At 42.4% G+C, this 27827-nt stretch overlaps 1 protein-coding gene across 5 annotated transcripts; it reads right to left on the bottom strand.

Annotated features, from left to right (window-relative positions):
* Positions 1-675: 675 nt before the first annotated feature.
* On the bottom strand, positions 676-27827 carry carhsp1 (calcium regulated heat stable protein 1). Of its 5 annotated transcripts, none has more exons than XM_040159588.1 (6): positions 27635-27827; positions 10318-10413; positions 7699-7826; positions 5954-6062; positions 4206-4328; positions 676-1563 (listed from the first exon to the last, which is right to left on the bottom strand). In XM_040159588.1, exons 3-6 carry the CDS (start codon positions 7787-7789, stop codon positions 1401-1403), a joined length of 486 nt encoding a protein of 161 aa, XP_040015522.1. In that variant the 5' UTR covers positions 7790-7826; positions 10318-10413; positions 27635-27827; the 3' UTR covers positions 676-1400. The 5 variants fall into 5 exon arrangements, with proteins under 5 accessions (XP_040015522.1, XP_040015484.1, XP_040015493.1 ...); XM_040159550.1 differs by lacking the exon at positions 27635-27827 and adding an exon at positions 27072-27318; XM_040159559.1 differs by lacking the exon at positions 27635-27827 and adding an exon at positions 26915-26937.

Raw genomic sequence — 27827 nt, forward strand, 5'->3', positions numbered from 1 at the left:
TTCAATTTGGAGTCTGACGATATCAATGTTCAATTTCCTTCCTCAACTTCCCTTTTCATTTGAACGTTTAATTATGCGCCGATTATCCGTACAAATAAAATGTGATAATAATAGATTTGCCATCTCTGTTTTAATTTTCAACAGTCAAAAGGTCAAATTACCCCCCCGAGTGAAAACGATGGATGGCTGCGAGCAGAGAATCCAGTCTGACCTCTGCACTGTTCGTCGAGCTGCAGTAGACAGATGTGGCCGGAGGAGGGCAGCAGACTGACGGTTGGCTGCGGTAGACATGGCAGATCCACTGCATCAGACGTGTCGCAGGCCTGTTAACGTTGCCCTACTAGTGCAACAAAGTGCCATGCGCAAGCTCATAAATGAATTACCCGAAATTCACTTTTTCAAAGTAGACTTTCCTCAAAATGTTGAAAATGAATCTTGTCAGTGATCTGCACTGAACGTATAAAGCCACTGGTACTAAACTCGTTCTTCTTTTACTCACAAGTGCAAGTTTGGGACCCTTATGGGACCTTTATTTCCAGTTTTACACACGCCAGCCCAGTCCATCACTGCAGGAAACACTTTTTCACAATGATGCATACAAAGACGTTTATCATTAATTAATTAATTAACAATAAAATAAATAAATACATAAATAAAAGCAAATCCACAAAGATGTACCAGTTGAAAATGCTTTAATTCACTCATATGGCCACCCACAAATGGTCAAAAACAGATGATCGATTGGTATAAGCAGGCACGAACAGAGCTGGAGCGTCTCCAGGTAGAAGCAGGCACACGCAGGTATACCTGCCAGACGTAACACGCAGCACTTTTACAGCAGCGTCTGTTGTTCGACGCTTCACCAAAGCAAGTTATTCTCAAATGCCGCAAAGTCGTATTGGGGTTTTCCAGAAAATGAATCATAACAGCTGAAGATAATTTCCTCATCAAATTAGGTAAAACTTCAAAACAACTAACGTCATGTTTCAACACAGGGCTCTAAAAAAATCTAAGCAGAAGGCTACTGTAATGCTCTACATCTGTCTATGATAAACATTTCTTGCACCGTAATCATTCATCTATTCATATACCAGTTAAAGACAGTCACCCGTTTCCCACGAAGGGCAGAGGAAATCTCCCACTTTTCACCACAGCTATGAGATGGCGGACACCTCCCTCCATGTCACCTCAGGACGTTGGTCGTGCCTTTCTCCGATGTATCCCAGCTGTGTCGGAGCGTGAAACAAGGAGGACCGACGAGATTACCTGGGTTTCCCTCTGCCCCCGCTCCCGGACAGCCCTCTGTTTCAGTTCTCCCCACCCAATCCTCATCCTCTTCCTCTCACCCCCTCCGTCCCTCCCCATTTCCTCTGTGCCCCCCCCCCCCCGAGGGTCAGCATTCAGCTGCTGACAATGTGTCCTGCCCAGGTCTCGTGTTTGGTTCCCGGGTTGAGATGGGTTATGGTCACCTCCACCGCCTGGACCTTCTCGTGTTTGGGAGGGATGGAGCAAATCTTGTAGCTCATCTCGTCGCCCTCCACCGGCACATACTCGCCCTCGATGCTGGAGGAAAGGCAGAGAAACAGATTCCAAAGTGACAAACTATGGAATAGTAAAAGTTATTCTTACACTTTCCTCTGCATGCAGACATTTGCAGCTGAAAAGTGCTGCAAACAGAAAAGTCAGAGCGTTGGACTGCCACTGAATTTCAACAGAATTTATAAAAAAATAAAAAAAATAGTTTCGTTTCGGGGGGGGGGGGGGGTGTTACCACAATGCTAACACAGATAAAGAGGAAAAAGGAAATGGTTCTGTTTCCTGGAAAATAGCGCTAATGCAAGTCTAAAAAAAATGGAACTGTTTACTTTTTGTGGTTTAGGTGCAAATATCCACATGTTGGATAATAGTATTGAGGGTGGCCATTTTGGCAAAGCGTCCATTTGGGTCATGTGATCCAACCCTATGGTGTGTAAACCACCTTCAGAGGTTAAAGGACAGGTAACTAAGCCGGCAGTCTTCACTTCCAAAAGGACCGACGTCATAAGTCTGCTACGACACAGGCGGGGACGGCGTGACAGTAAAGGTAAAGGACAACACATTTATTTCAAGGGTCTAACTACAGTGCCTTCATGCCCATGTGTATGCTGAAAGAGTTACTGCTTACCGTAACCGCTCCTACTCTCCACACAGGCTCTTCATAATGTGATTCAAATGTCAGTTTCCTCATTCAGTCTAAAAACAAATTCTTACCTTCAACTGGAGTTGAAACGAGGCTTCAGCCGAACGTGTTAGACAAACCAAGTGGATGTCTTCCAAAATGACAGCCTCTGTGTTACTATCCCTCCACCTGGGCTCAGTAAAGAAAGCAGAGTATGGGGGAAGGCTGAAGCCTTTCTAACCTCGGCTGCCGAAGCCTTGTGTTAGCCTCAGCTGAACTTCACGATGTGTTTTTACACAGAACCAGAACCAGAACCAGTACTGTGCCCCATCACTTACATTAGAATCACGTCAGGAAGGGTTTTTTCTTCACAGCCATTATGAAGAGGAGGAATGATCACAACCAGCAATCACTCTATATGTATATGTACATATGGGCACCTGAGTATTGTATTATGGCCCAACCTTTAAGAACTCTTTGTTGTCTCTCATTTTAAATATCAATACAGCTGAGCCCGCTGCAAGGCTAGTGTCAGACACACAAACACACACACACACACACACACACACACACACACAAACACACACACACAAACACACACACACAAACACACACACACACAAACACACACACACACACACACACAAACACACAAACACAAACACACACACACAAACACACACACACACACAAACACACACACACAAACACACACACACACACACACAAACACACACACACAAACACACACACACACACAAACACACACACACACACACACACAAACACACACACACACACAAACACACACACACACAAACACACACACACAAACACACACACACACACAAACACACACACACACACAAACACACACACACACACACACACACACACACAAACACACACACACAAACACACACACACACAAACACACACACACAAACACACACACACACACACACACACAAACACACACACACACAAACACACACACACACACAAACACACACACACACAAACACACACACACACACACACAAACACACACACACACACACACAAACACACACACACAAACACACACACACACACACAAACACACACACACAAACACACACACACAAACACACACACACACACAAACACACACACACACACACACACACAAACACACACACACAAACACACACACACAAACACACACACACAAACACACACACACAAACACACACACACACACACACAAACACACACACACAAACACACACACACACAAACACACACACACACAAACACACACACACACACACACAAACACACACACACACACACACACAAACACACACACACACACACACACACAAACACACACACACACACACACACAAACACACACACACAAACACACACACACACACACACACAAACACACACACACACACAAACACACACACACAAACACACACACACAAACACACACACACAAACACACACACACAAACACACACACACACACACAAACACACACACACACAAACACACACACACAAACACACACACACACAAACACACACACACACAAACACACACACACACACACACAAACACACACACACAAACACACACACACAAACACACACACACACACACACACACACACACAAACACACACACACAAACACACACACACAAACACACACACACACAAACACACACACACACACACACACACAAACACACACACACACAAACACACACACACAAACACACACACACACACAAACACACACACACAAACACACACACACACACACACACACACACACACACACACAAACACACACACACAAACACACACACACACAAACACACACACACACACAAACACACACACACAAACACACACACACACACACACACAAACACACACACACACAAACACACACACACAAACACACACACACACACACACACACACACACAAACACACACACACACACACACAAACACACACACACAAACACACACACACAAATACACTTACTCTGAGATGTGTACAAAGATGTCGTTGCCCCCGTACGATGGCGTGATGAAGCCATGACCTTTGGAGCGGGAAAAATATTTACACACACCAGTAAACACTGGGCCCTCCGATGCACGAGCTGTCCTGTATAGATAGAGGTAAAGACAGAGGGATGGAAGAAATGGAGGGTGGTGGAGAAAAAAAAAAAAGTGTAAGTGATGAAGGGCATTCAACAATGCAAGTGTTTCAACACAATACTCTGATCCATCAGTTACTGAAAACAGGCCTTTTGATTGGATGGCAGATGACGATTTCTCTCTTTTTCTGTTACACTTTGATCCTGTCAAACATTTTGAGTCATGACAGCATACAAGAGGTGAGTTCATTTGTGATCAAGTTTTTAAATTCACAAAGTCGTCAGGTTCTTATATTTTAATTAACAATAAAGACTTTAAGGCTTGCATTAATTGAATTTTGTGAGGCAGTGGAATTGTTTAGCAAAACGTTGCCGGTTTTCCATTCAGGAGACACAGAGCAACATTAGCATACATTTGGAGATGTGTTTCTGCACAATGACAATTGTAAGTCTAATATTCCCTGTCTTTTGGCTCTGTTTTGGTCTCTACCAACTCCTGAGGGAAATATCAGCTGGTTGCTAGCTTTGTGTGTCCACTGTTTGGTGCAAGGCAGGTAGATTTTTCACTGATTATGAGCTTCGATTAGAGCAGAGTTTTGGGCCAGAAAACCAAGACAACAAGCTAAAAGAGGCCAAAAAGCTCTGTGGCTCTGAGGGGTGGATGCTGAATCAACTGATAATTCTCTGTGGGTTTGTCACAATAAATGACCCCTTTGACATCACACATAATCATCTGATCCACTCTTCTCTCTTATTCTTCAATGCAGCTTTAAAGCAGAGCAACTTCAGAGGATTCATTGAGGTACATTGTTTTAATATAGACGACCAAACAATGTGATCTGACACAGTCAGACTGAAGTATATATAGAAATTGTGTATAACAATATGAAACTTAGCCTTCTGCAATCACATCCAATACATGCACGCAGGGCTTCCTGTGAGTCCCATGTGTGCAGTTTGAATCCCTCGCAGGAAAGGCGCAGCCCGCCAGTAACAATGAAAACAAATATATATAGAAGCAATTACAGAATGAAAATAAGTGAAATGGCTATGGCTGGAAAAAATGCTGGCCATAAAAAAAAAAAAAAAAAAAGTCAAAAGAAAAAAAGTGGGATTTAATACACTGTAAATCTTTAATTAGTTGCCTTGACAACACGTATAATCGTAGGGGAGAACTTGCAGCTTGTCTCGAGTGCAGGGTCGCTAACCAATTAAATTTAGTGACTGAACAGTCCCGTGCTGATAAAGTCTTGGAAAAGTGAGAGTAAACCTGACTATATTCTTCAAACAAAGTGCTGAACCAGTGTAACAGTCTTCAGTAGAGTATAATACAAACAACACCTCCGCTTCATCAGTCCTGTGAATACTTTGACAGCCAGTGATTGAAAACGTAGCTGCTCTTTCAACATGGAGGACGATACATTGTTCGCCCTTGTTTTGACTGAGTGTAGAGTCACCTTTACGCTTTTACTTTGTTCCTACAAGTAACTAATAAATTCAACAGCCTTCACTTACTATACTGGAAACATAGATGCAAACATTAAACTCACTTCACATGCTCATAAGGCTGTTTCATCCTGTGGGATTCTACAGTGTAGTGTGCATTTGTGTGTGTGCGCGTGTGTCTCCTCACGCTGAGCAGGTCCTGTTTCTGCGTGTGGGCAGAGGGCTGGGGATGAGGTAGCCTCTCATGGGGGAGGGCGAGCGGTCTCTCTGTCTGCAGGCTGGTGGCTTAAGGGACTCTGATGGGACCAAAAAAAAAAAAAACTGTAACTGCGTTACATCATGAAAAATAACACGCCAGGATAGTGCGTTGGTTATGTACTGCACTTCGAGGTTATCGCCTTTCAGACAGCGTCACCAGTGGTGACTAAGAATGTGCTGATATACATCTTTACGGCATGATAGTCTTTGAGTATAGTAACATCTCTGCATTTAATGAAATTAGACAATAAAGAATACTCTGCTTTTTTACCTGTGCTTTGCACTCCGTGTTGCTACTATCCCCCGCTGTTGGCCCAGGAACGGTGTGGACCGGCAACGTCACCAGCTGCTTCTTTATACCAAACTGTGGGAAGCTACCTTCCCCAGATACTAATGGGCCTCATGTCTGGGTTTAGTTTCCCTTTAAAGTTATAATCCTTAAGATTTTCATGAAATCAAACCCTCTTGGATAGTATTTATGGTAGTGTGTTTACATTCTGCCAGTGCCTTTCTAGTCAGTACTTTTTATTATTATTGGTGGGGTCCTCTCATTTCCGTGCTGGATGGCAGATTGAATCTACTGCGTGTGTGTGAAGGCAAAGAAAACAACGCAGCATGTAATCCAGCGTTAATGTTTAATTTGACCTAGAATAAGAATTAAATGGACAGTTGAAAATGAATGGATATCAACCTCACTGTTTATTCTCTATGATGATGCTATATTATTAGGATCTGTTTTAAGTGACTGCTAACGCTAACAAACTATTATCTACTGCTGCTGCTGCTGCTTCACATTAAAAGCATTCACCTGGCAGAACAGGGTGGCTTTTATTGTGGAGTAGTCACAGGAAACAAGTATTTGTCACCATGGTTAGCACTGACTGCAATTGTTCATCAAAAATGCATCTACAAAACAAGACAATGGTCGTTGTGGGCACTTTGTGACAGCCCATCAGTATGAAAAATTTTAGGGAGTAATGGAAGAAGGAGCAGCCACAGTGAGCTGTTGGATGAAGAAGTGCAGGCCTCACACCTCCCAACCTCTCAGCCAGGTAACCAGCTGCTGTCACTGTTCCCTCATATTTGGAAAACTACCCCACGTGCAGCCTGAAATCAGACTGCGGTTGCTCGTGCATGTTGGAAAAGGGCCGGTTTCTGACTGGCGTCTTTATTAAGACTGTAAACAGACACACCAGTTGCTCGTCTGTTGTTTTTCTTACTTAAAAAAAAGCTTCTCCAGAGTGTTCGCTGTGGTATTAACCCACACCTGCTGTTACCATGGTAACCACCAGTGTCACCAAATAAACCGGGACTGACATCTTAAGGACTAATACTTTAAAGGGGTAATGCATGGCATATAGTGGCATTACATACTGTAAAGTTGGCGGATTGATGAGCGACAGATTTCAAAATCAGAACAGCAGAGGTCATTTATCCTGACTTTTACCTTCTACTGTGGGCTCCAAAAGTTCTGGATTCTATTACACCATCATATTTCCCATATGCCCACATCTTTAAACTCCAGATCCACGGACAATACTGTACAAGTGTTGTCACAGGCTCAGTGGTAAAATGATCTTCACGTGTACAGTCAGTGGACTGGCTGATAGGATACAGTGCTGTAAGTCGTGTCAACAGTCTCAAAGTAGCTAAAAAAAAAAAAAATGCCTTTACCTGGTGACACTGGAGAGCGTGGGGATCCTGCCGAGGCCTGCGGAGGGGTCACTGGTTTGGACCCCTGGATGGTTGTGGCATGAGAGGACATCACGAAGGAGGTAGACTCAAAGTGTGGGGAAGAACACCTGAGGAGAGCGGGACAGGAGGAGGGCTATAAGGTCTTTGAACTGATGGTAGCAGCACGCCAAGATACTCCCTATCCCCTCGTACTAAATGCACGAGCACACACACAGAAGGAAGAGCATCAGTTTGAGTCAGGTATCATTTAAAAAGCTTTTTCAGACTCTTAAAAAGCAGCACCTCTACCTCAGGCCTGAGGCATAAAGAACCCCCCCCCAAAAAAAAAGAAAAGGAAAAAAACACGGAGTCAGTGACCTGCCAGTGGCATTAACACAACGCCTGTTGTCATGGCAACAAAGTTTGTGGACAAGCGGGCACCGCCGCAACCTTACAGGGATGGCGAAGGAGAACAGTCTCCTCATTCATCCCCCGGACTTACATCATCAGTCATTATATCACCAGCTATGACAATAAATTAGGGAAAGGAAGAAAAGAAAACCTCCAATGATTCATCCTCCCCATTACTGGCTTATTGTTAAAACTAAAGCTATAGAGAAATGAGATGTGGGGGGGGGGGGGCTACACTAATATAATAAAAGGCAACAATGAGAGAGGCATCGCGAGCAGGTCAGTGAGCTCCGGGACTCACATACTGTATTTCTCAGTGTGTCTGTAGCTGATGACAGAATAAGGGGGAGCAGACTGTCCATTTGTCCAAAAACAGGATTTAAGACTTTTACAGGTACGAGGTTGCGAGTTCAAGACTAATTATAAAAAGGGAAAAGAGCTGGATGTCCCTGATCTCATGCATCGTAGCCAATCAATATTGAAAAAAAACAAACAAAACAAAAAAAATCGGAATTTATATCTGCACTAGTCAATATTTTTCTATTAACAATGGATCCCATGATTATATGTAACGCATAAGGGGAAATCTCACTGTTTTGGTTATTCAGCCCTCAGCAACCTCATTGCCAGCAATTCAAGTTCAGATAAACAGACTCCATGCTTCCTGCCCAGCACCAGAGGGTAGACAAACTCACCTGGTGACTCGCTGGTTAGGAAGGAGGCACATTTAGCATCTTAAGCCACATGTATCCATGGGAAGCTGATGAAAACAATGTCGTGTTTTTAGCCGTTTCTGCTGCCCCTTAATGCAGCTCTTTACCTCAGGGAATGTGAAATTACGCCCTAATTTTAGAATTTATTTTAATTATTATAATGATTTTTATCTCTAGGGATGGAAATATTGGCCAGTTGGTCAGTCGGTCCACCGGTCGATTCCATACACATCTCAGCAGCTACTTGACATATAAGTTTTTTTTCCTATTGCCAACGCCACAATAAGGTTGACATTTTTGCTGAAATTCCTCGACAACTATTGGATGGATTAGCAGGGATAACGACAAACTCCAGAACCCTCCTGCCAGACTCTCCGAATATCTGCAGATTCACAGGCGAGTGCTGAATCTGAGCAGGTCACTTAGCTCTGGTAGCGCTGGGTGAGAGTTTTATTTTTTTTTAAAGCTATTTATCCAGCAAGACTTGCTTAGCACACAGTGGCTTGTTTAACATTCATACAGCTACACACATTGACATCAGGAGCGTGAATACATTTTACAGTTTCAAAGCACAGAGCGGAGTGAACATCCGCATCTCATCCATTTTAACTGAATAGAGTCACAGCCTCTCAGAACATCTTTCCTGCTGGAGGAAGGCAGGGTTTCGACTGACCACACACACACACACACACACACACACACACACACACACACACACACACACACACACACACACACACACGTCATTTATTTACACTGTGAGCAATTCCCCATTTTAAAAATAAATAAATAAATTTGGAACATGGCAAAAATCACTGAACAGATCTAAATAAAACTGGAAAGAAAAATCATTAACAGCAGTGGAGAGAGAGCAGCTGCTCTAGGACAACAACAGAGAAGAGAAGAGGGTCTTCACAGGGGGAGGGAAAAACGAAATGGAAAAGTGGCCGATAAACCAGAGATAATGCCTGAAGGAGGCTTGGAAAATGTGATAAGGTGAGTACAGATTAAGCCTGGGAAGTCTCTCTCTTTATTGCACGCTTTTTTCAAGGGCTGCAGGGATGGTTTGCCATGTTTTGGCCAACTAACTACAAATTCCATACTTTGTACTTTACATTCCTGCCGACTACTTTCCCAAGCATACTGTAACACCTTTCAGTTTATCCCGGAACGGTATGAACATCGACCCTAGACTTGCAGAAATCGTAAACTTGGCTTGTTCATTTTGAACATTTAACGGTATCATCTTTGTATTTACGTCGCTGTTCTGTGGTGTTGCAAAATGTTGTCCAAACTGTGTTTGGTGTTGCACTTAAGGATTCTGCTGCCAAATAGTTTTGCACTCCTGAGCCATGTATGCTTTTCAGAATTTCATCATAATAAAACCCAGAAGACTAGAGCTGCAACTACAATTCTTCTCATTACTGATGACAATTTGAGATTATTTGAGAAAATAATCTGCCAATATACTTTGTAATCATGCTCCTTTACACACTTTGTTGGCACAATGGTGGCGTCTGATTCATTCAGTCTGTTCCACTTTGCTTTGTTGTCTTTTAATCCCGTCCGGTCGTTGTTGCTTATGGTATGCCTGTAAATGTGTCACAATAAAAGCTGTTAACAATTATAGATATACATGAATATATAGGCACGCACACACACACAAATATATAAATAAATATGTGTATAAACACCTTGTATAGCCCTTGAACACATAGTGCCCAAAGTTTAGGGGTTTAAACGTAACTGGACAGACACACTTGAAGTCAAACAAAATCATCATATTTAATCTTTAGTGGAAAGTGCTTTAAGTCAGTGACTGCCTGAAGTCTTTGACCCACAGACATCAGCAGACACTTCGTATCTTCCCTGGTGACGCTGTCCCAGATGCTCTCCACTGCGGCCACATGTTACACATGTTAGAAGGGTTACTGGATGTTGTTAAGATCTCCATCTCAGGTGATTCTAAAGCATGTTAAGGCAGAGCAGTTTTGATTAAATCTAAAACTTCATGTATTGGTAGAATATTGCATAATTTCGACAGGAGGTTCCCAACTTCACACCAAATCACCTGTCCCAGTCTCTCTCACACACACACACACACACACACACACACACACACACACACACACACACACACACACAAGTAGCCACTAACTTCCTTAGTTTTTTCCTCATTTAATATGAGTTAAACAAGGAAAAAAAATTCAATGTGAGCAACAAAATGTTTGGGGACTAAAGAGAGTATGGTCATTATTAGATTAAAATAGTATCGAAAAAGTACTTTTTGGTATGAAATCAGGCTTGAGTTGTCTGGCTGCCTGCACTTTAACAACAGAATCTATAATGGCTGCTACTATAGGAGTGGCAATTACAAATAAATGGCTTTGTTTCTCTTTATTTCCCTCTATATAAACACTAGCACGCACGCACGCACGCACGCACGCACGCACAGGACTAGACTTGTGTCCTACAGAATTTTCCATGATAGCGCTCTCTGGACAACACGCCACCCACAGACCCTGCTGATACAGCAAATACCAGCGCCCAGTGGGGCACAACACATGGCCGCGCATATATACATGCATACATTCGTTTTTTAAGCCAACACACACCCATGGCTTTGCTGAGACAATCACTAGCAATGCGAGGTGGCCATTATACTGTATGAGGCAGGATGACACATTTCATGAATCTATGGTTTAGAGTTTCAGCGTGGCAACCTCTACAAGCCTAGATCCATTCATCTGCAGCTGTATTCACAAGGAGAGGAATCTCATTTGTAAAGGGATAGTCCTTGAGATTTCTCTATCAGTAATTGTACATGTTGCTACGTTGTATTTTGGATCTATGTGAAAGTAACAGTAATCATCCCACTGAGAGTTTATAAAATATAAATTTCCATCCTAGACACAGATTTTTCTGCTGCACAGGATTTGTGTTGCATGTAGCAGTTAGAGCAGGTTTTTAATCTAAAAGGTAGAAGAACTGATCGTATGAGCAGGGAAGAAGAGAAAATTGTTAATGCTGCTTTTCCATGGGCCGGGTTAGTACGCTTTAAAAAAAAGGGACAGTTTAACGTTCTAGGAAATACCGTCATTCGCTTTCTTGCCAAGGGTTAGACGAGAAGATACAAAAAATTACTTCTACGCTTATAATCCACAAACACACCAGAATCAATGTTTTACTCCACTACACTGGTCTTTGGTAAAAAGTCTTAACTGGTGAACGAGGGTGTCTTTGTGTGTATACCAGGAAGTCCTGTCACCTCCCATCCTGCTGAGGGCTTACCGCTGGACGAGGCACAGAAAAACAAAGTCATTGTGAGAAGACAAATGGCTTAGATACTGTAGTCACAGACTGAACGGGAAAAAGAATTAAAGAAAGATGACATATTTGGTTTAGCCACAATTTCAAATTCAACTCAAAAAACCTTTTATGGAAACATCCGGCCACTTACGAATCAATGCTGAGCTCAAATGTAATTAAACTGCCTTTTAGCCAAACAGGATATAAGAAAAGGAGATGGAAGCGGCGGCCAAGGAATGCCATGGTGCAGCAGCCATCACCCAAAACTGAACATGCTGCTAGTTAAAGGCCAAATGCTAGTAAATAGACGCCAAGCTATCCAAAACTGATTAAAGTATTAAGGTACACGGTCTACGCAAACATAAAATCACACCAATGCAGACTGGGAATATTGTCCGTATTTTAAGACCAAAGTGACAAAAGCACAGAAAAGGTAGAGAGATGCGACAGATGCGAGTGAGCTAGAGTGGAAGGAAAAAAGCAAGAGGGAGCAGAACAGGATGACCGTGTGAGGAACTGAAAGCAACAGTACCACGGCTCTCTGCCTCATGAGTCCTGGCGTTGGCCTGGGCCGCTGCACTGAACACACTGCATGACACGCACGAGTCGCACGACGTCACTTTCACTGATTGAAAATTAAGTGTAGGTCAAGCTGAAACGAGCGAATAATTCGACAACCGCATGGCAACGATGGTAGAGAGTTCACAGCCCAACTCGGTCACAGAGAGAGTGATCTGCACTACGATCAATCTAAAAAAAACCCAGCAGACGGCAAAATCGTGGAACTTCGAGGCAAAGTTGTGTGCAAGCTACGTATGCTACAGTTAAGTCTAGCGTTCAAGCACTAGCAACCTGAGGGCACCCAGGTAGTCATGTCTGTCGTTGTCTTAGAGTAAGAAAGTTTCAAGTCTCACATATGGTAGAATATACAACATAGCTGCTAAAGCATCAAAAAAGGTGTAAAAAGGAACCAACAAAATTACTTTTTTTTTTTTTAAATACACACATTATGTCTGGAGAACTAATCAGCCTGAGTATAATATCTTCTGTAGCTCTGGTAGAGTTTTCTAGAGTCTTAGAAAATATCCCTGATGATGTCAACATGTCGTCTTTAAACCCATTGGTTTGCGCTCGAAGACTACAAAATTTCAAACAAGCTGGGGCCGTGAGGTTTGAAATATGTGGGCATTTACCAGGCAAGAGAAGTCAAGCAAAAGATGCTGCTAAGCGCTGCTTTAAACTAATTCTAATTAGGCAAGGTGGGACTCGTCAGTGTGGCACCCCCGCAAAATAAAGAACTTCAGCTGTATTGGAGAAGAACTAAAAGATTGGGATGTTTTCAAGTCTTGATACAACACTCAACTGCAAGGGTAAAAATTTCGATTATTTTCATAGAGTTTTCCGATCTATCTATAATCAATTAATGTAATCAGTCCCCGTGAGTTAGCTGACATAAACCACTGTTACATTTCCACATCTGCACTGCAACGTTTTATCGTTTTGAACCAATAAAGGGGAATTCGAGCCTTTGTAGCTGGTGGTCGCCCGGTCTGCGTGCCATCTCTGTATCTCTCTAAAGCAGATGAAAAAAAAAAACCCCAGAGGATGGGGGTCGTTCACGGCTCCAGGCAGGTTATTGAGGACCTGTATGCAGTTACACAAAGAATGAGAGAAGCTGCTTTAGATGTATTATGCAGCCAGTGTTCAGCACTGAAGGCAGAAAGCATTAACCTTAAACACAGACAGCCTATTACATTAAGCCCTGTGTGTGCCTGGAGGTCAGCGTAGGGGGGTGTGTGGTCCTGTGTATGCGTGTGTAAGGCCAAATGCGATATGCGTGTGTGTGACATCAAAAGATAGTCCTGATCCTGCAATTTGATGACTCACCCTCTGATGTGCATCGGTGCAGCATTTCCCGTATTTCAAATCACGCACACATTCACGAAGGCTGAATGTGCACTGTGATTCACACATGCAGCATCCTCTCCTGGACTTGTTTGTATGAGCAGCACTGGCGATATGTCCAGTTGCACGTACCGTTCCAGGTCCAGGTCTTTCCAAATTTAAAACAAATCATAATGTCATCTCAGGGTACAAGATTACACTACACTACACTAATCACACAGAGTGGCCAAATGGGGCCCAAACCGACATCTTGTTGCCCCGTTTATCCACAACTGCTCTTTCATTTCAGGGCTGTTGTACTTTCGCTCTTTGTGCCATCACAAAAAAGTTTCCTCATGGGAAGCACTCGTCTCTCCTGCCTGACTATCCAAACTGTGATACCGAAACAATAGCATGTGGCGAGTTTAGCCAACTCAAACAGCCTTGTTGTACCTATTTTGGGAAGGGGGCTGTGTTTGTAAAACACCCCCATAGAACTGTTTAGAAATGGCTTTGTCTTGGGTTGGCGTTAGTATTATATGTGAAGCAGTGAAACTTATCAACAGTATTAGAGAAGCTTCTAATTTTGTCATTGAGCACATTTTCTATCACAATCAGTGTTCATATTGTTTACGTCTCTTTAGGGCGAGGTCTCTGATGGACCAGCTATGCAATGGAGACACTATTTAAAATTGTATCATTCTGGCTGATTTATCCACTTGTTTAGACAACCAAGACATACTGATCAGCATCTACTCTGCCGACACATATTCAAATTCTTTGGGACCCAACATAATACTGCACAGTCTGGCGGGCAAGACCCTCAAACATTTAAACAAACACAAATGATGTAAACAAGCCAACAATGTAGTCTGATATCCATCTACTTTAGTTCAAAATTAAATCCAAAAGTAAGCGTGCCTGTAATGTCGGCAATAAACCCTAATTAAACAAGAAAGCTGTGTGCACAACATCCAATGCAGTAGCTCTAAGCTGAACGAAGAAATCAGACTGATATTATAATAAAAATAATAATAATAATGTGAACTAATATTATAGAATCTGGTCCTTAAAGGCCTTGAAAACCTACTCTCTCAATCAGCTTCCTACTATAAGTGATGGGGTTCTACATGAACACACAATTTACTGCCAAAAGGTAGAGCTGTTTTGGATATTTCACATGTGAGATTTCTGTATTTTATCTGTGCTCTTCTCACTCAGAATTTAGCAATATTTGAATCAAAATCTGATAACTGTTGATGGGATGTTTGCTTCTGTTGAGATGCCATTCTGATCAGACACAGTGTTGATGGAACAAATTAGCTGAGTTTAAGTTTTATACTCATAATGAATAATAACCAAGACTGCTTTTTTCTTCAATTGTTGTTTATTTTGTCATCAATATAAAATGTTAGCTAAAAAAAAAAAAAAAAAAAGGCAGTTCATTTGATATGATTTATTCATACTAGTGCTTCTAGTAAAGAAGTAAAGAATAGGTGAGAAGTCAAAGAATGGTCTTGATCAAATTAATTTTACTCACTCTTTTGTTATTAACCTTTTAGTCTGTGTAAATTAAACTCCTCTCAGCCAAATTGAAACAAAACAAAAACAAATCATGTCAGTACAAACAAAAAGACAAGCACACTGGCATCTTTTTGGGCTCCAACCAGTGTTTTGTCTTGAAGCTGAACTTCATTATAGCTGTTCATGAACATATCCTTCTTTCATTCTTTTTGTATACTGAAGTATTGTGAAACATGTGCAGTCGGAGAGTCTATACTCTGCTACGTAAATCTGTCCACTGTTGATCTGCTTGTCACGTCGCACCGGTATTAGCTCTGAATCGGTAATCCAACAACAACAAAGTGAGATGTAACAAGCACGATACTAGGCGCTCCAACATCTTTGGTGTAGTTTTAGAACAGCAGCATGACACATTGTTCTACATTTGCACTAACTGTAGTTAAAGGTGCCCTGTGGAGCTTATGACCACCAGTAGTGCTACGGAGCAATGTCTTTACAAGTGGGTCCTCATTTTGTTTGTACCGTGCACAGGCACGAGGACGCACACACACGTAAACCCAACTTTGTGTAAAAGAAATAAAGTTGGGTTTACGTGCACACCAACAATACAGTATCTTGCCCAAGGACAGTTCGGCATGCGGATCGGAGGAGCCGGGGATCAACCCACCGACTTTACGGTTGGTTAGTGGACGACCCGCCCTACCTCCTGATCCACAGTCGCCCACAGGTCACCTTAAAAGGTTTTTCTTCTCACACCTCCCAGTCTGTCCTTTGGTCTCTTCCTCTCCTCACACACTCTGACAGCACCACCGTGTCCTCAGGGTGTCACAGCCACAGCCAATGATCACCACTTTCTAAAACAGCAGGAAAAAGGAAGCAGCCAGGTCTCATCCTGTGCAACCACCAGAGAGGGGAAACACTTTAGCTGCTGCAGGTGTGATTTGATTGTTTTGTTGATCTCTTACAGCTCCCATGTGTAGAATTTGTTTAGCTATGCTAGTGTTATGGCTCTATGGATGGCAATCTTTGTGCATCAGTCACGCAAAGCGTCAGTCCGCCACTTTGGTCCAGACTGAAATATCCCAACAACTACTGGATGGATTGTAATGAAATTCTGTACAGACATTCATGGTGCCCAGATGATGAATCCTAATGACTTTGAAATTTCGACTTAATGATGGTCCTTGATTAAAAGTCAGAAGATTTACAGTTTGCCCAATACTTTGTTTTATGACCGAATACCTGCAAAGCTAATGCCACTGACATGGTATATGATTAGAAACTCTTAAGTTATCCTGCCAGCATATAGCATAGCTTTTGTTTGCAAAAAATGAGAGCATCTCGGTGAAAACTGATGCAATCTATTATCGGTGTTCCATTTCATATTGTACATAATAATGCAAGATATTTAAAACATTTAAAAGTAGGGTTCCTCCAAAAGGCAGGGTAACCCTCTGGACAGGTCACCAGTCCATCACAGGGCCAACACTTAGAGACAAACAACCAGTCGTACTCATATTCACACCAACGGGGAAATTAGAGTCACCAGTTAACCTGCATATCTTTGGACTGTGGGAGGAGGCGGGAGAAAACCCACGTAGGCACAGGGAGAACCTGCAAACTGCACACAGAAAGGCCCCGTGTGAACAAGGAACCTTTGAGCTGTGAGGCAACAGTGTTAACCACTGCACCACACTGCCGCCATGAGGTACAACAACTGATCAGTCATCACCTCATCATAGATTTTGTATGCTTCTTGGCAAATAATCGGAGCAGCACATTCCAATGTGGGAAAAACTAAAACCTGAGATGTTCCAAGTTGGTAAAAGTCAAAGCAAACTGCTGAATCAGTCATACTCAGGTTGGGATATGTGTGGAAGAACTTACTGCACAAGCAGAAGAGCACAAATACCAGATTGAAATTCGAGGAAAAATTATAAGGAGCAATTGGTCAGTTTAATGGATCCCGAGAAAGGTGTTTTATTTCATTTGTTGAAATGAAAAAAAAAACAATGTGAAGATATTACTTCAATAAATTCACTTAATGGAAGAAGGTTGGGTTTCTCTATGGTAGCGATCACTCAACTATGATCATAAAATGCTGTGTGTGTCTCAGCAGTAACGGGTCCATCACTGCTTTAGTCTTGGGTGTTTTACAGGATCGCCTCCATCATAATATTACACTGCATTAGGCGGTGAAACAGAAGCTTTGGTGAGCTGTTACGGAGCCATTACAGCACCATGTACACTTCATCAGACAAACAAGACAGTCTGAGGCAAAGCTTTATGCCTGCACCGCTGAGACCGCTGAACCTTGAACACCACAAGAAAATCTTCTGTCTCGCCTATCTCATCAGTCTGTAAATTTTACTGCAGTTAATTAGTGATAGTGTTGAAATTAACTTTTCAGCAAACCCATTTTCAAACAACCAACCTAATATACTTCTACTGCGGTTAATGCCATTTACCAGATACAGAGCATTCATCAAGAGCTGTATTTTATAGGTGGAGAAAGCAAAATGAAAAGCCTTTTTTTTTTTAAATTTACTTTTTAGGAAAAAAAGGAACACTTCATTCAAAATTCAGCATGTCTGACACATAAATTTACCAATACATCCCTGATGATTTGGACAGATTAAAAAAAAACAAAAACAAAAAAAATTTACCCAGAAGGGCAAAGTACACTGTCCATCAACTGGTTTTAAACAATGTTAAAGCAAGCAAGCAAGCAAGCATGCATGGGTCTCACTGGGCCCCCTAAATCGCAACACCACTGCTCGTTTTTAATCTTTCTGGTGTAGAGGGGGCATACGATGGTGAGCGGCAACAAAATACCCGAGCTTTGTTACAGTTTCCAAGTTTATCCAAAACATCTGTTTTTATCAGCTTTTATCAAAACCTCTAAACATTGCAACTTTTCCACCTTAGTCAAGTATGTATAATTGTATACCCCGTTAATTAGACTACTCTTGCTGTCTTTGCTAACGTAAAATAGACAAAGCTAGCAAGCTGGGCTGGAAGGATAATTATGACACTAAACATTCTTCAACACATTATTGCACATTAAAAAGAAATGTGGTGAAGTATTTTGGATTTGATACCAGAGATGGAAAATTTGGGGATAAAGATAAGGCCGTTTGCTGATGTAAAATGCAACTGCCTCACAGTAACATTAGCTTTTTGCTCAAAGCAGCGAAAGTACTGATATGGTTCCTTCCCTAAATGGTGCACTGCATAGCTTTCCATCAGGCACTCTGGACCCAGCTGACTGCTTAAAAATTATAATGGCTCCTTTTATCTCTTCAGTATTGTGTTGGTTGAAAATGAGACAAGATACTTATGTTCCTAACTGGACCTTGAATTGGCCGATTAGCACCATTTTCATTGGGTTACAACACAGATTTGTACGACTTTTAAACTCATATCCCCCAAAATAACTGATCCACAAACACCCATGTGTCATTTTGGAGTTTTACTTTTAAAACCAGCCTTATTCAGTTTCAAAATGTCCAAAACCCTCCCATTTCCATTTTCCTACAGAGATTATTGGTTGTGAAATCCATGCCTTTTCCCTATATGGGCTCTTGTCAAGCCTGGGCCAGGGTGACCTGTTACATTCTCACTGTGCTGGTGGGAGTCATGGACTATAGTAAGCAAATTAACCAGCAACTGTTACTTAAACAATATAATTTAATAACCAAATTTTATCTTCATAACCCTACAACCAAGATATAAAATCCATTTCACATTGACAGGGAACACCAAAATGTTATCAGTAATTGCCCTATAACATTTGATACAGTCTGACTTGTGAAACCTCTCTATCTCTACAGCAGATTCATAGCGTGGACCAGTGTTATTATAGCTAACAAAAACTAAGAAAACTAACAGTGAAAACAATAATTTTCTGAGCTGAAATAAAAATTAGAGTTTTAAAAAATAAAAAACTACAATGAATAATGCAACATGAACCTAAATTAAACAGAACTGCAGGTAAAATCAGTGCACTGTGGTTTCCACATTACACTTTGACCTGTTCTGTTTGACTTCTTGAGAGACACTGGCCGATTAAAAGGACAGAGAATGACGATAACACAGTAACGGACTAGTTCCAGAAGGTCGCAGATATGCAACATAGCGGATTCAGGCTGCAATAATAATAATAATAATAATAATAATAATAATAATAATACTAATACTAATACTAATGATAGTGATAACAACAACAACTGGCTAAAGTTGCAGGCAGAAAGCGGCACAGTCCTATATGGGAATACTTTGGTTATGACCCCATAGTAGACAAAAGTAAATGTGTCATGATGGTAGATGGACTGCATTTATAATAGCGCTTTTCTAGTCTTTGACATGTGGACCTGAGGAGCTGGGAGTGTAACCACCGACCTTCCGGTTAGTGTAAGACCCACTGTACCTCCTGAGCCAAAGCCGCCTCTAATGAAGAACAACAGTGACATTTGTGGGATTCAGCTAAAAAGGGAAAAATTCAACTAATTTGAAAGTTCACCTGAGAAGCTCTCACAGAGAAGTACACGAAATGTTCCAGGGGTCGAGGGAGCAGGAGACTGCCAACTTAAACAGCATGACATCAAGACTTTCACACACACCGCAAACGTTACCTCAGTGCTTTCCACAGGAGAGTACATGATGCGCTACCACACAGGAGCATCACAAGCGTGAGCAGGTAAAGGTTCAAATGTTCATTGACACTGGGCTATCCACAACACTGTGCAACAATACTTCATTCAAACAATTCTGCCAATTAATAGAGCACAGGTTTAAAACTCCAGGGTCTGCAGCAAGTATGGTTAAAGCATGTATTGTTAAATTTGCATTGTTTAGCTCACCCACACGCTTCCCGGCCGACTGCCCACTACACTGACCTGGCGTCGCATGAAGCCTGTCGCTCAGTTGCTGCTGAGGTCTATGAGAGATCGGTTTGCTGGCATTCTCAACCCTGACTGTTGCAGGTTCGATGCCACTGCAGCAGGAGCCTGCCTATTGGACCCCAGTGTTTCATTTGTTCTGCAGTCACCAGAACTGAAATCTTTGCAGAAGGCAGCATAGTCCCTTGTACAGACCCTAGCAGGACAGTCTCATCCAACCACAGATGGAAATGCCTCAATGGACATTTTAACTGCTTCACCAGTGCCCTATGGCTTCAAGAGATACTTCAATCTTGCATCCTGCCGGGGAGGGAGCAAGTCAGGCAGTAATGTCACAAACACTCCATGAAGTGAGATGACAAAGTACGTGGATGACATCCGACAAGGAGTTGTCTGTGACACCCCACTGGAGTTCTGGAGGGCAAGGGAAGCCGTTTATCCAAGAAACGCCCCAGAGGCAGAGGCATTTTCTCCATGTGTGGGCAACGATCATCTGGTCTGAGAAATCAGACAATACTTCAATCAATACTTCCCATCAGGGGAAGTATTGTTTTCCTCAAGTAAAACATCATTTTAGACACAAGTTCCCAGGATCCTGGTATGTCTAAGCAAGATTTGTTCTTCCAACAACAAAGTGGGCAGAATGACCGATGCCGAAAGAGAAAAAGCAGATCAGGGTTAGACTGACAAGCAGAGAGAGGCACACAGCTAAAGAAAAACAGAGGCCAGAAGAGACATGTTTAATCTCCTGGGAGCTTTTAGGACACTAGCCCTGCATTAAAACAACACAGGGGGGTGCATTGGTGGGGGCGTGCTGCTTCAGGTACCAGTGAGACAGTAAAATACGATCTCAGAAGTCCAGTTTGAGTAACAGATCCATGAGTTTGAGGGCTGCATCACTCCCACTGAAGTGACTGAGGGGGACGAGTGCAGCTTTCTCTGAAGAGATCACACATTAACTGCTGCTTAGGAGACAGTTTGGATTTCAGTTACAACTTATGATTTGTCACAGCCTGTGGGTGAAGGCTTTCTGCCAGTAACTGTATCCCAAACAAAACATCAAATAAAAAAAACGTATGGCAGCTCAGGTCATGGGGGGAGGGGACCCTTTTGTGGTGTACAGTAGAGAGATGAGGGGCTGGGTTCAAGCTCTAAACGTTTTTAGTGAAACTCAAGAAAAACCTGAAATTCTCCAATGGTCTACACAAAAATGAGCTGAAAATAACACTGCATTTAAAATGGACAGATTATTGTACTCTAGATAGGGTGTAATTTTAGTGTAGAACTCCATCGAGGTATTCTCACTTTTGTGCACGTTGTGTACTGTAAAAACTGTACTGTACCTGCTGCGTACACAAAAGACATCCAACACAGCAATCCCCACACAACCCAATTACAGTGAAACCTGATCTTGTGTGTGTCCTGTCCTGACTTGTGCTGCACCATCATCCAGCTCAATGCTACTTTACTACATGTTTATGAGACTTAACGATATGTTTACACGCTGCTGGCAGAGCAGTACTTCTCTCCCACAGTGTAACATGACCCCTCTGAAGGTGACCTCAGGGTTAAAGGTGAGGAGTTTTGCGAGATAGGAGGGCACACTTGACAAACACATGAGGAACATAAGCTGAGACTGATGTTTGTCATACAAGTACAAGTATGCTAATTTCTCAAACATGGTGTAGATGAGAAATCCAGTTTCCTTAATGTGAGGGAATAAGAGAGAAAAACCAGCGAGATTACACGGCAAGATATCTGCTCGGTAAACCAGCCATGTATATGCCCTCTGAATACCATTGTAAAAAATAATTATATGCAACAAGAGCTAAAATAAATGTCAACATTTATTTTGCTTATTTATATAGACAGCTAAACACAAGGTTAATGTCTTAAATTCACACATGTTCACTTTTCAAAAAACTGTGCGCTCTCTCACCACAGGGTCTGTTTTCTCTGCACAATCAGTCCAAATGTTGGAACAAAAAGTTAAAAACACTCTTCAGGTCCAGGCATCATATATCACTAATACACGGCAAGGAGTGAAGAGGAAATGTAAATGTATTGCACTGATGCATGTAAACACATTCTCTGATTTTGCTACTTTAACCTGGTTTCTCCCAATAACCTATTTTTTGTGTGCATGTAAAGGTAAACTGATGTTGCTTGTGCTAATCCAAAGCGGATTTTTAACATTTCTTAATGAGAATGATCACTTTCTCTAGATCTAAACATGGAGGGATTACTGATACAAAACACAGTCATAGATATAGAAGCCAACAATCTCACCGTGGGCCACCACTGCACGGAGGTGCTGCTGAAACCTATTTTCTTAGCAAAGCAAGCAGTTATTTACATGCAAATATTAAGGATTATCACTTTACAATACCGGTTTAGCAAAGTGTGACGTTGTTTGGTGATGTCCCTTCACACACGTTTCCCAAAGTACAACCTTGACTGATGTGGTGATACGCACAGAAATGCCTCCTGGAGTCATCCCAGTCATATTTCAATGGGAGTGAGGGGAATTTGGCCAACGGGCAACCAGCAGGTAGCAAGTATCCACACACTATTACATATTCACATGCATTTGGTATATATGCATTTTACAGAGGTGAATGAATGCAGATAGGCCGTAACACCGTAACTCATTCTCTTTTATCACATTTTATCTTGAAGGCTACATCTACATATTTTCTCTCCAAACTACCATTTACATTTTGCCTCTTTCACTGTGGACTGTTTTTTTCCTTCTGCACAAACACACACGCTTTGCCATCACACAATAATGTCCTTTTGTTAATTGGTGCTTTTTTGATCTGAAAAATTAGGCTAATAATCATTTATGGGATTGACAGAAACTTAGATGGCAACTATTCTGATTATTGTTAAGGTAATTTTTCAAGCAAAAACGCCAAACAATCACTGGTTCCTGCTTCTCCAATGTGAAGATTTGCAACTTTTCTCTATGTCATTGTACATATGGATATTTTTGAGTTCTGGGAACAAGTAATGTGAAAATGATGCCTTGGGCTTTGGGAGACTGTGACCGAATGATTAATCAATTAACCAACAAAATAATCAGCAAGTTGAATGAGAATAAAAACATTAATTGAGGACTGGTTTGATATTTGCTTTCTTGTTGAGAGTTAGATGAGAAGACCGATACCCCTCTCATAACTGACATCACTAGTGTTCTCTTTTCTGAATGGGAGCAACTCCCTGCAGCCAGCTTCCAAAATCTGATAGAAAGCCTGAAACCAGAGAAGTGGAGGCTGTTACTGCAGCAGATTAATGTACACAATTAGGAATGAGATGTTCAACGATCACTTAGGGTAATGTTGAGGTGTCCGTATACTTTTGTCAGTGTAGCATCCATCTTTTCTTTTTTTCCCTTCCCGGTCTCCCTCGCTCTTTTTCTGTTATCAAATCTTTGAGTCTACCTGTTCACATGTTTATGCTCAAACTTGTTTTCCAATTCAGTCGCTCTCCGTCTTCCTCTGTCTCTCTCTCTCATTATCACCGCTTTTACTGTCCACAGCCAGCGCTCACAGGGGACTATTGCAGCACACCATATTGCACAACAACATGTACGCCCTTCACAACAAGCTCCATCTCCCGGCTTCGCAGCTGGAAAAGGCACGGTCATTAAAACCACGGCGAGCCTTTAAAGTGGCTGAACAGCACAGAAAACAGCACAGTGGACATTTTGAAAAAGAGCATTTATGATAGAGCATACAAACAGGAGGATGGTGCTTTGCAGATTGCGTAACTTTGGCCTTGTTATAATACCAAGGCCTCACCTGAATTTTGCAGTGTCATGTAGACTAGATGAGAAAATGTCATCTAGTACACGAGCAGTCTGAGATCTGACACATTTACTCACCTTACTGCTCACAGAAGATATGAGCAAATGCAGAACACAGCTCTTAAACTGACAAGATGAAATGTCAACACTACACCGAGGGCCATGAAGAATCATCTAGTGGTACATGTTTTCATTTATCATTCAAATTCCGCTGCTCTCTCAGTTCAGTAGGTAAGGAGAAGACAATGCCATTCAAGCTGCTGGTACAAATATTCTGTACTGCGATGCCTGAAAACGTCTCTGAGCAGCCAGCTGTAAAGCTGTTTGTCTGCAGTGGGAACAGGTAGCACAATGACTGAAACAAGGGTTTTATGGGTAAAAGTAGAGCTAGACCAATAAATCCTCCAGGCTGGTACATCGGCTGATATCTGTTTGTTTATATTATGTTTTTTTTTAAAATTATTATCAGCTTCTACACTGATATCGATAACAGTATCGGCCGCAAAAATCCTGCATCAGTCAGTCTATAGTAAAAAGTGGCGGATGTTGAAATTTCATAGCCACTAGGCCCGCTGCTGTGCATATTACGGACTGAGCCATACAGTATGTCTCTACATTTGCCAGAATGAATTCTTGTCAACCCTATCTAAAACGAAAGGGTATCTGCAGCCCGAGATTAGCTGCGACCTTCTGGTTGCATTAGGGCCATGTTCAGACTGACTTGAGCCCTGCGTGAAAAATGCAGCCCTCTCATCTATTTGAATGGAGCTAATCCAGCAACGCAGAAGGGGTACCCACGCAGCAGGCTCCAGCAAAAACAATGCAGGGTCATCAGGCAAGGATGGTGAACCAGGCACAGCAACGTGATGTCATCCAGCACGGCCCTGCGTTAACCAACCAAATAAATGCCGGCGCGCAATCCCGGTAGATTACTTTATAACGTGAACACAACATTTCTACTGTTTCCCTCACGATCGTCATGAAGAGTTGCAGCCCTGGTAATTTTCCAGAGTTGAGCATTACAAACCCTTGTGCAGCGTTCTGGCATGTGATAAGCCTTTAAATACATTGATCTGTACCAGTGGACTTCAGAGACCTTTATAGTATTTCCTTGTCTCAGCAGTACCTTAAGCAACACGCCCCAAGCAACGCAGCCCCCTGCTTGGTTTTAAGGGAGGTCTGAATCCCTGCTTAGTCCTCTGCTGGCAACAGTGGAGCTGTGTCCAGATTCCAGACTACATACTAACTGTAAGCAGGTTTGTAGTCTAGACTATGAAGTCAGTTCACACTGGAAAAGTGACAAAGTATAAACAAAACACTTGATTTTTGAGTGGACTGCTGATGCATACTAATCTCCCACAATGCAATACTCAAAGAAAATGGGGGGCCGCTCCTGCTACAGTAGCTAAAAGCTACACTCAGTAAAAACCTAGTACGTGGCTGGTCCACGCTTTATCTGGCAACACTGGTGACTCTGTTCAAAGGAAACTAGCTCTAGTTTGACCAAAAAGTCGCTGGATTTGTCACTAGGGGCTTTTTCGAGGGGGGGGGCTTGCTAAAGGGGTCTGAAAAGTTGGTACACCTGATGACAAAGGTGCTAAGTTGGCAACACTGCCTGTAAACAACCCCCTGATGATGAAATAGAAACTGTTTACGCCAATTCATTTTGAAACAACAGCCCCCAATTGGGAAAATCCAACACTCGGCCGGCCGATCAATGGTGTAACTTCATTACTCCGTCACACGGCATTTGGCTGACCAATGGTGTAACTTTCTCAGTCAGTCAGTCAGTCAGTCAGTCAGTCGTGGACATTTGCGTTTACACGGCTGGCCGGTCCAGCCAACAATTAAAAGTAAAAAAGGTGGATGGTGGTGAAACAGCTCAAGGAACCCCCAAGAAAAAAGGGAAGAACTAAAACATTTTGCTGTCTCTTTGTGAGGTTTATCCGGCAGCGACATTTCAAAGTCACAGTTTACGTCCGATTAACATCCAAATGATCACAGTCATGTCCATCCCACAATGGGATGTTTTCTCGATGCAATGCATTCTGGTCTACATAAGCTACTGGCGGCGCCTTTTAAGGCTATCGGTAGGATTTTTAACTGCTGACGCAAATTGATAAATCTGGAGAGAAGTTCTCGCTCTTTATGTTAGGTGGACTACTACTAAATACAACGTTAATAGTTATTATTTTAAATGGTTAAAATCACATCTGTTACCATACTCCACTTTGTCTAAATTTGAGAAGTAGAACAAGAATACCACACCGAAATACAAAATGGGCGGATGCCATTTAGGCCCCTTTCGTTTGCGTTAACACTCGGGGCTGCTGGAAAACAACATCCACTGCTTGTAAAAGAGGCCTCTTCACTTGAAGTTACACAAAGTCTCGTCAGGCCCTGAACAAGCTAAAACATGCAGAAACTTTACACGCAGGTGTTCGACAGCCACCACCCAGTTCCCCCTCAGTGAGTCCGTTAACTCAGTCCCGGTCCGATAAAGTTCAGACTGTAAATCTGTCTTTTTTTAATGTGTGTGCAGATTGGAGGATGGAGGGGGCACCCCGGCCTTTCAGAGTCAACTACAGACTGACTGAAACTGTGTCATGGTACCCAGCCACAACCGCTCGAAATTTCGACAGACGCACACAAACAACCAAACTCACGGGCACCTCTTTTCCCAACGCATCACCTGATGTTTTTTTTTGTTTGTTTGTTTAACCCAACAACAGGCCTGAACCGGGGCTTAAAAACAAGTGCCCTCCTTCCACCTCTGCTCTCTCTCACACACACACACACACACACGCACACGCACACACTTACTTCCCACAGTGCGCTGCAGATAGACACAGGCAACATCCTACAGCGATTACGCGCCCACAGAAGCTCATCCTTCAGGACTTCATTAAGTCCGAATGAGGGGTTTGTGTTGAGAGGAAACCTGTTCACGTTTCTGAGTGAAAGCTGCTGCAACAGAAAGACACACACAGTCTTTCTGTTGTTGTCGGCTGGTGTCCCCTTGCTTGCTCGTCTGTCCCCACCTTCCAAGGAAATGAACGCCAACCCGTGCCGGGAAAAAACAGTCCGTAACGGAAAGGAAAGAGCGTGGAAATCAAATAACTTGAACGCCATCGATTCGTTGGAAAGAGAAACTAACTGACAACCATGACGGAAGCCCCGTTTTCCACTTTTACAACAAGACATATTTATTTACGTTATATAAACCAAATGTATAACTTGTAATGTAATTTATCCTTACACCTGACAGCTAGCTTACGATAAAAGCGAACTTAGCTAACTGCTGGGGGAGTTCGCCGTGTGGCGTTCACGGAGTGACCGCCGTCCGTTTGTTGTTTTCTAAGTGTCTGCAGACGCCCATCACTCACCTTGTTTCCGTTGACTTCACGACCGACGGATGTTCTCGGCTCGAAGAAGACGAGTCCAAGAAGCTAAAACTAAAACTTCGAGTGGAGTTAAGTCACGTAGACTTGGTTGGTTCCGGCGCTGTTCGGGACGCGACTGTGATGAGGTTCACTGACCAGGAGTCAATGAGAGTAAAATTTTTTCTCTCTCTCTCTC

Source organism: Xiphias gladius, chromosome 3 (genome assembly GCF_016859285.1).
Source record: "Xiphias gladius isolate SHS-SW01 ecotype Sanya breed wild chromosome 3, ASM1685928v1, whole genome shotgun sequence".
Classification (NCBI taxonomy): domain Eukaryota; kingdom Metazoa; phylum Chordata; class Actinopteri; order Istiophoriformes; family Xiphiidae; genus Xiphias; species Xiphias gladius.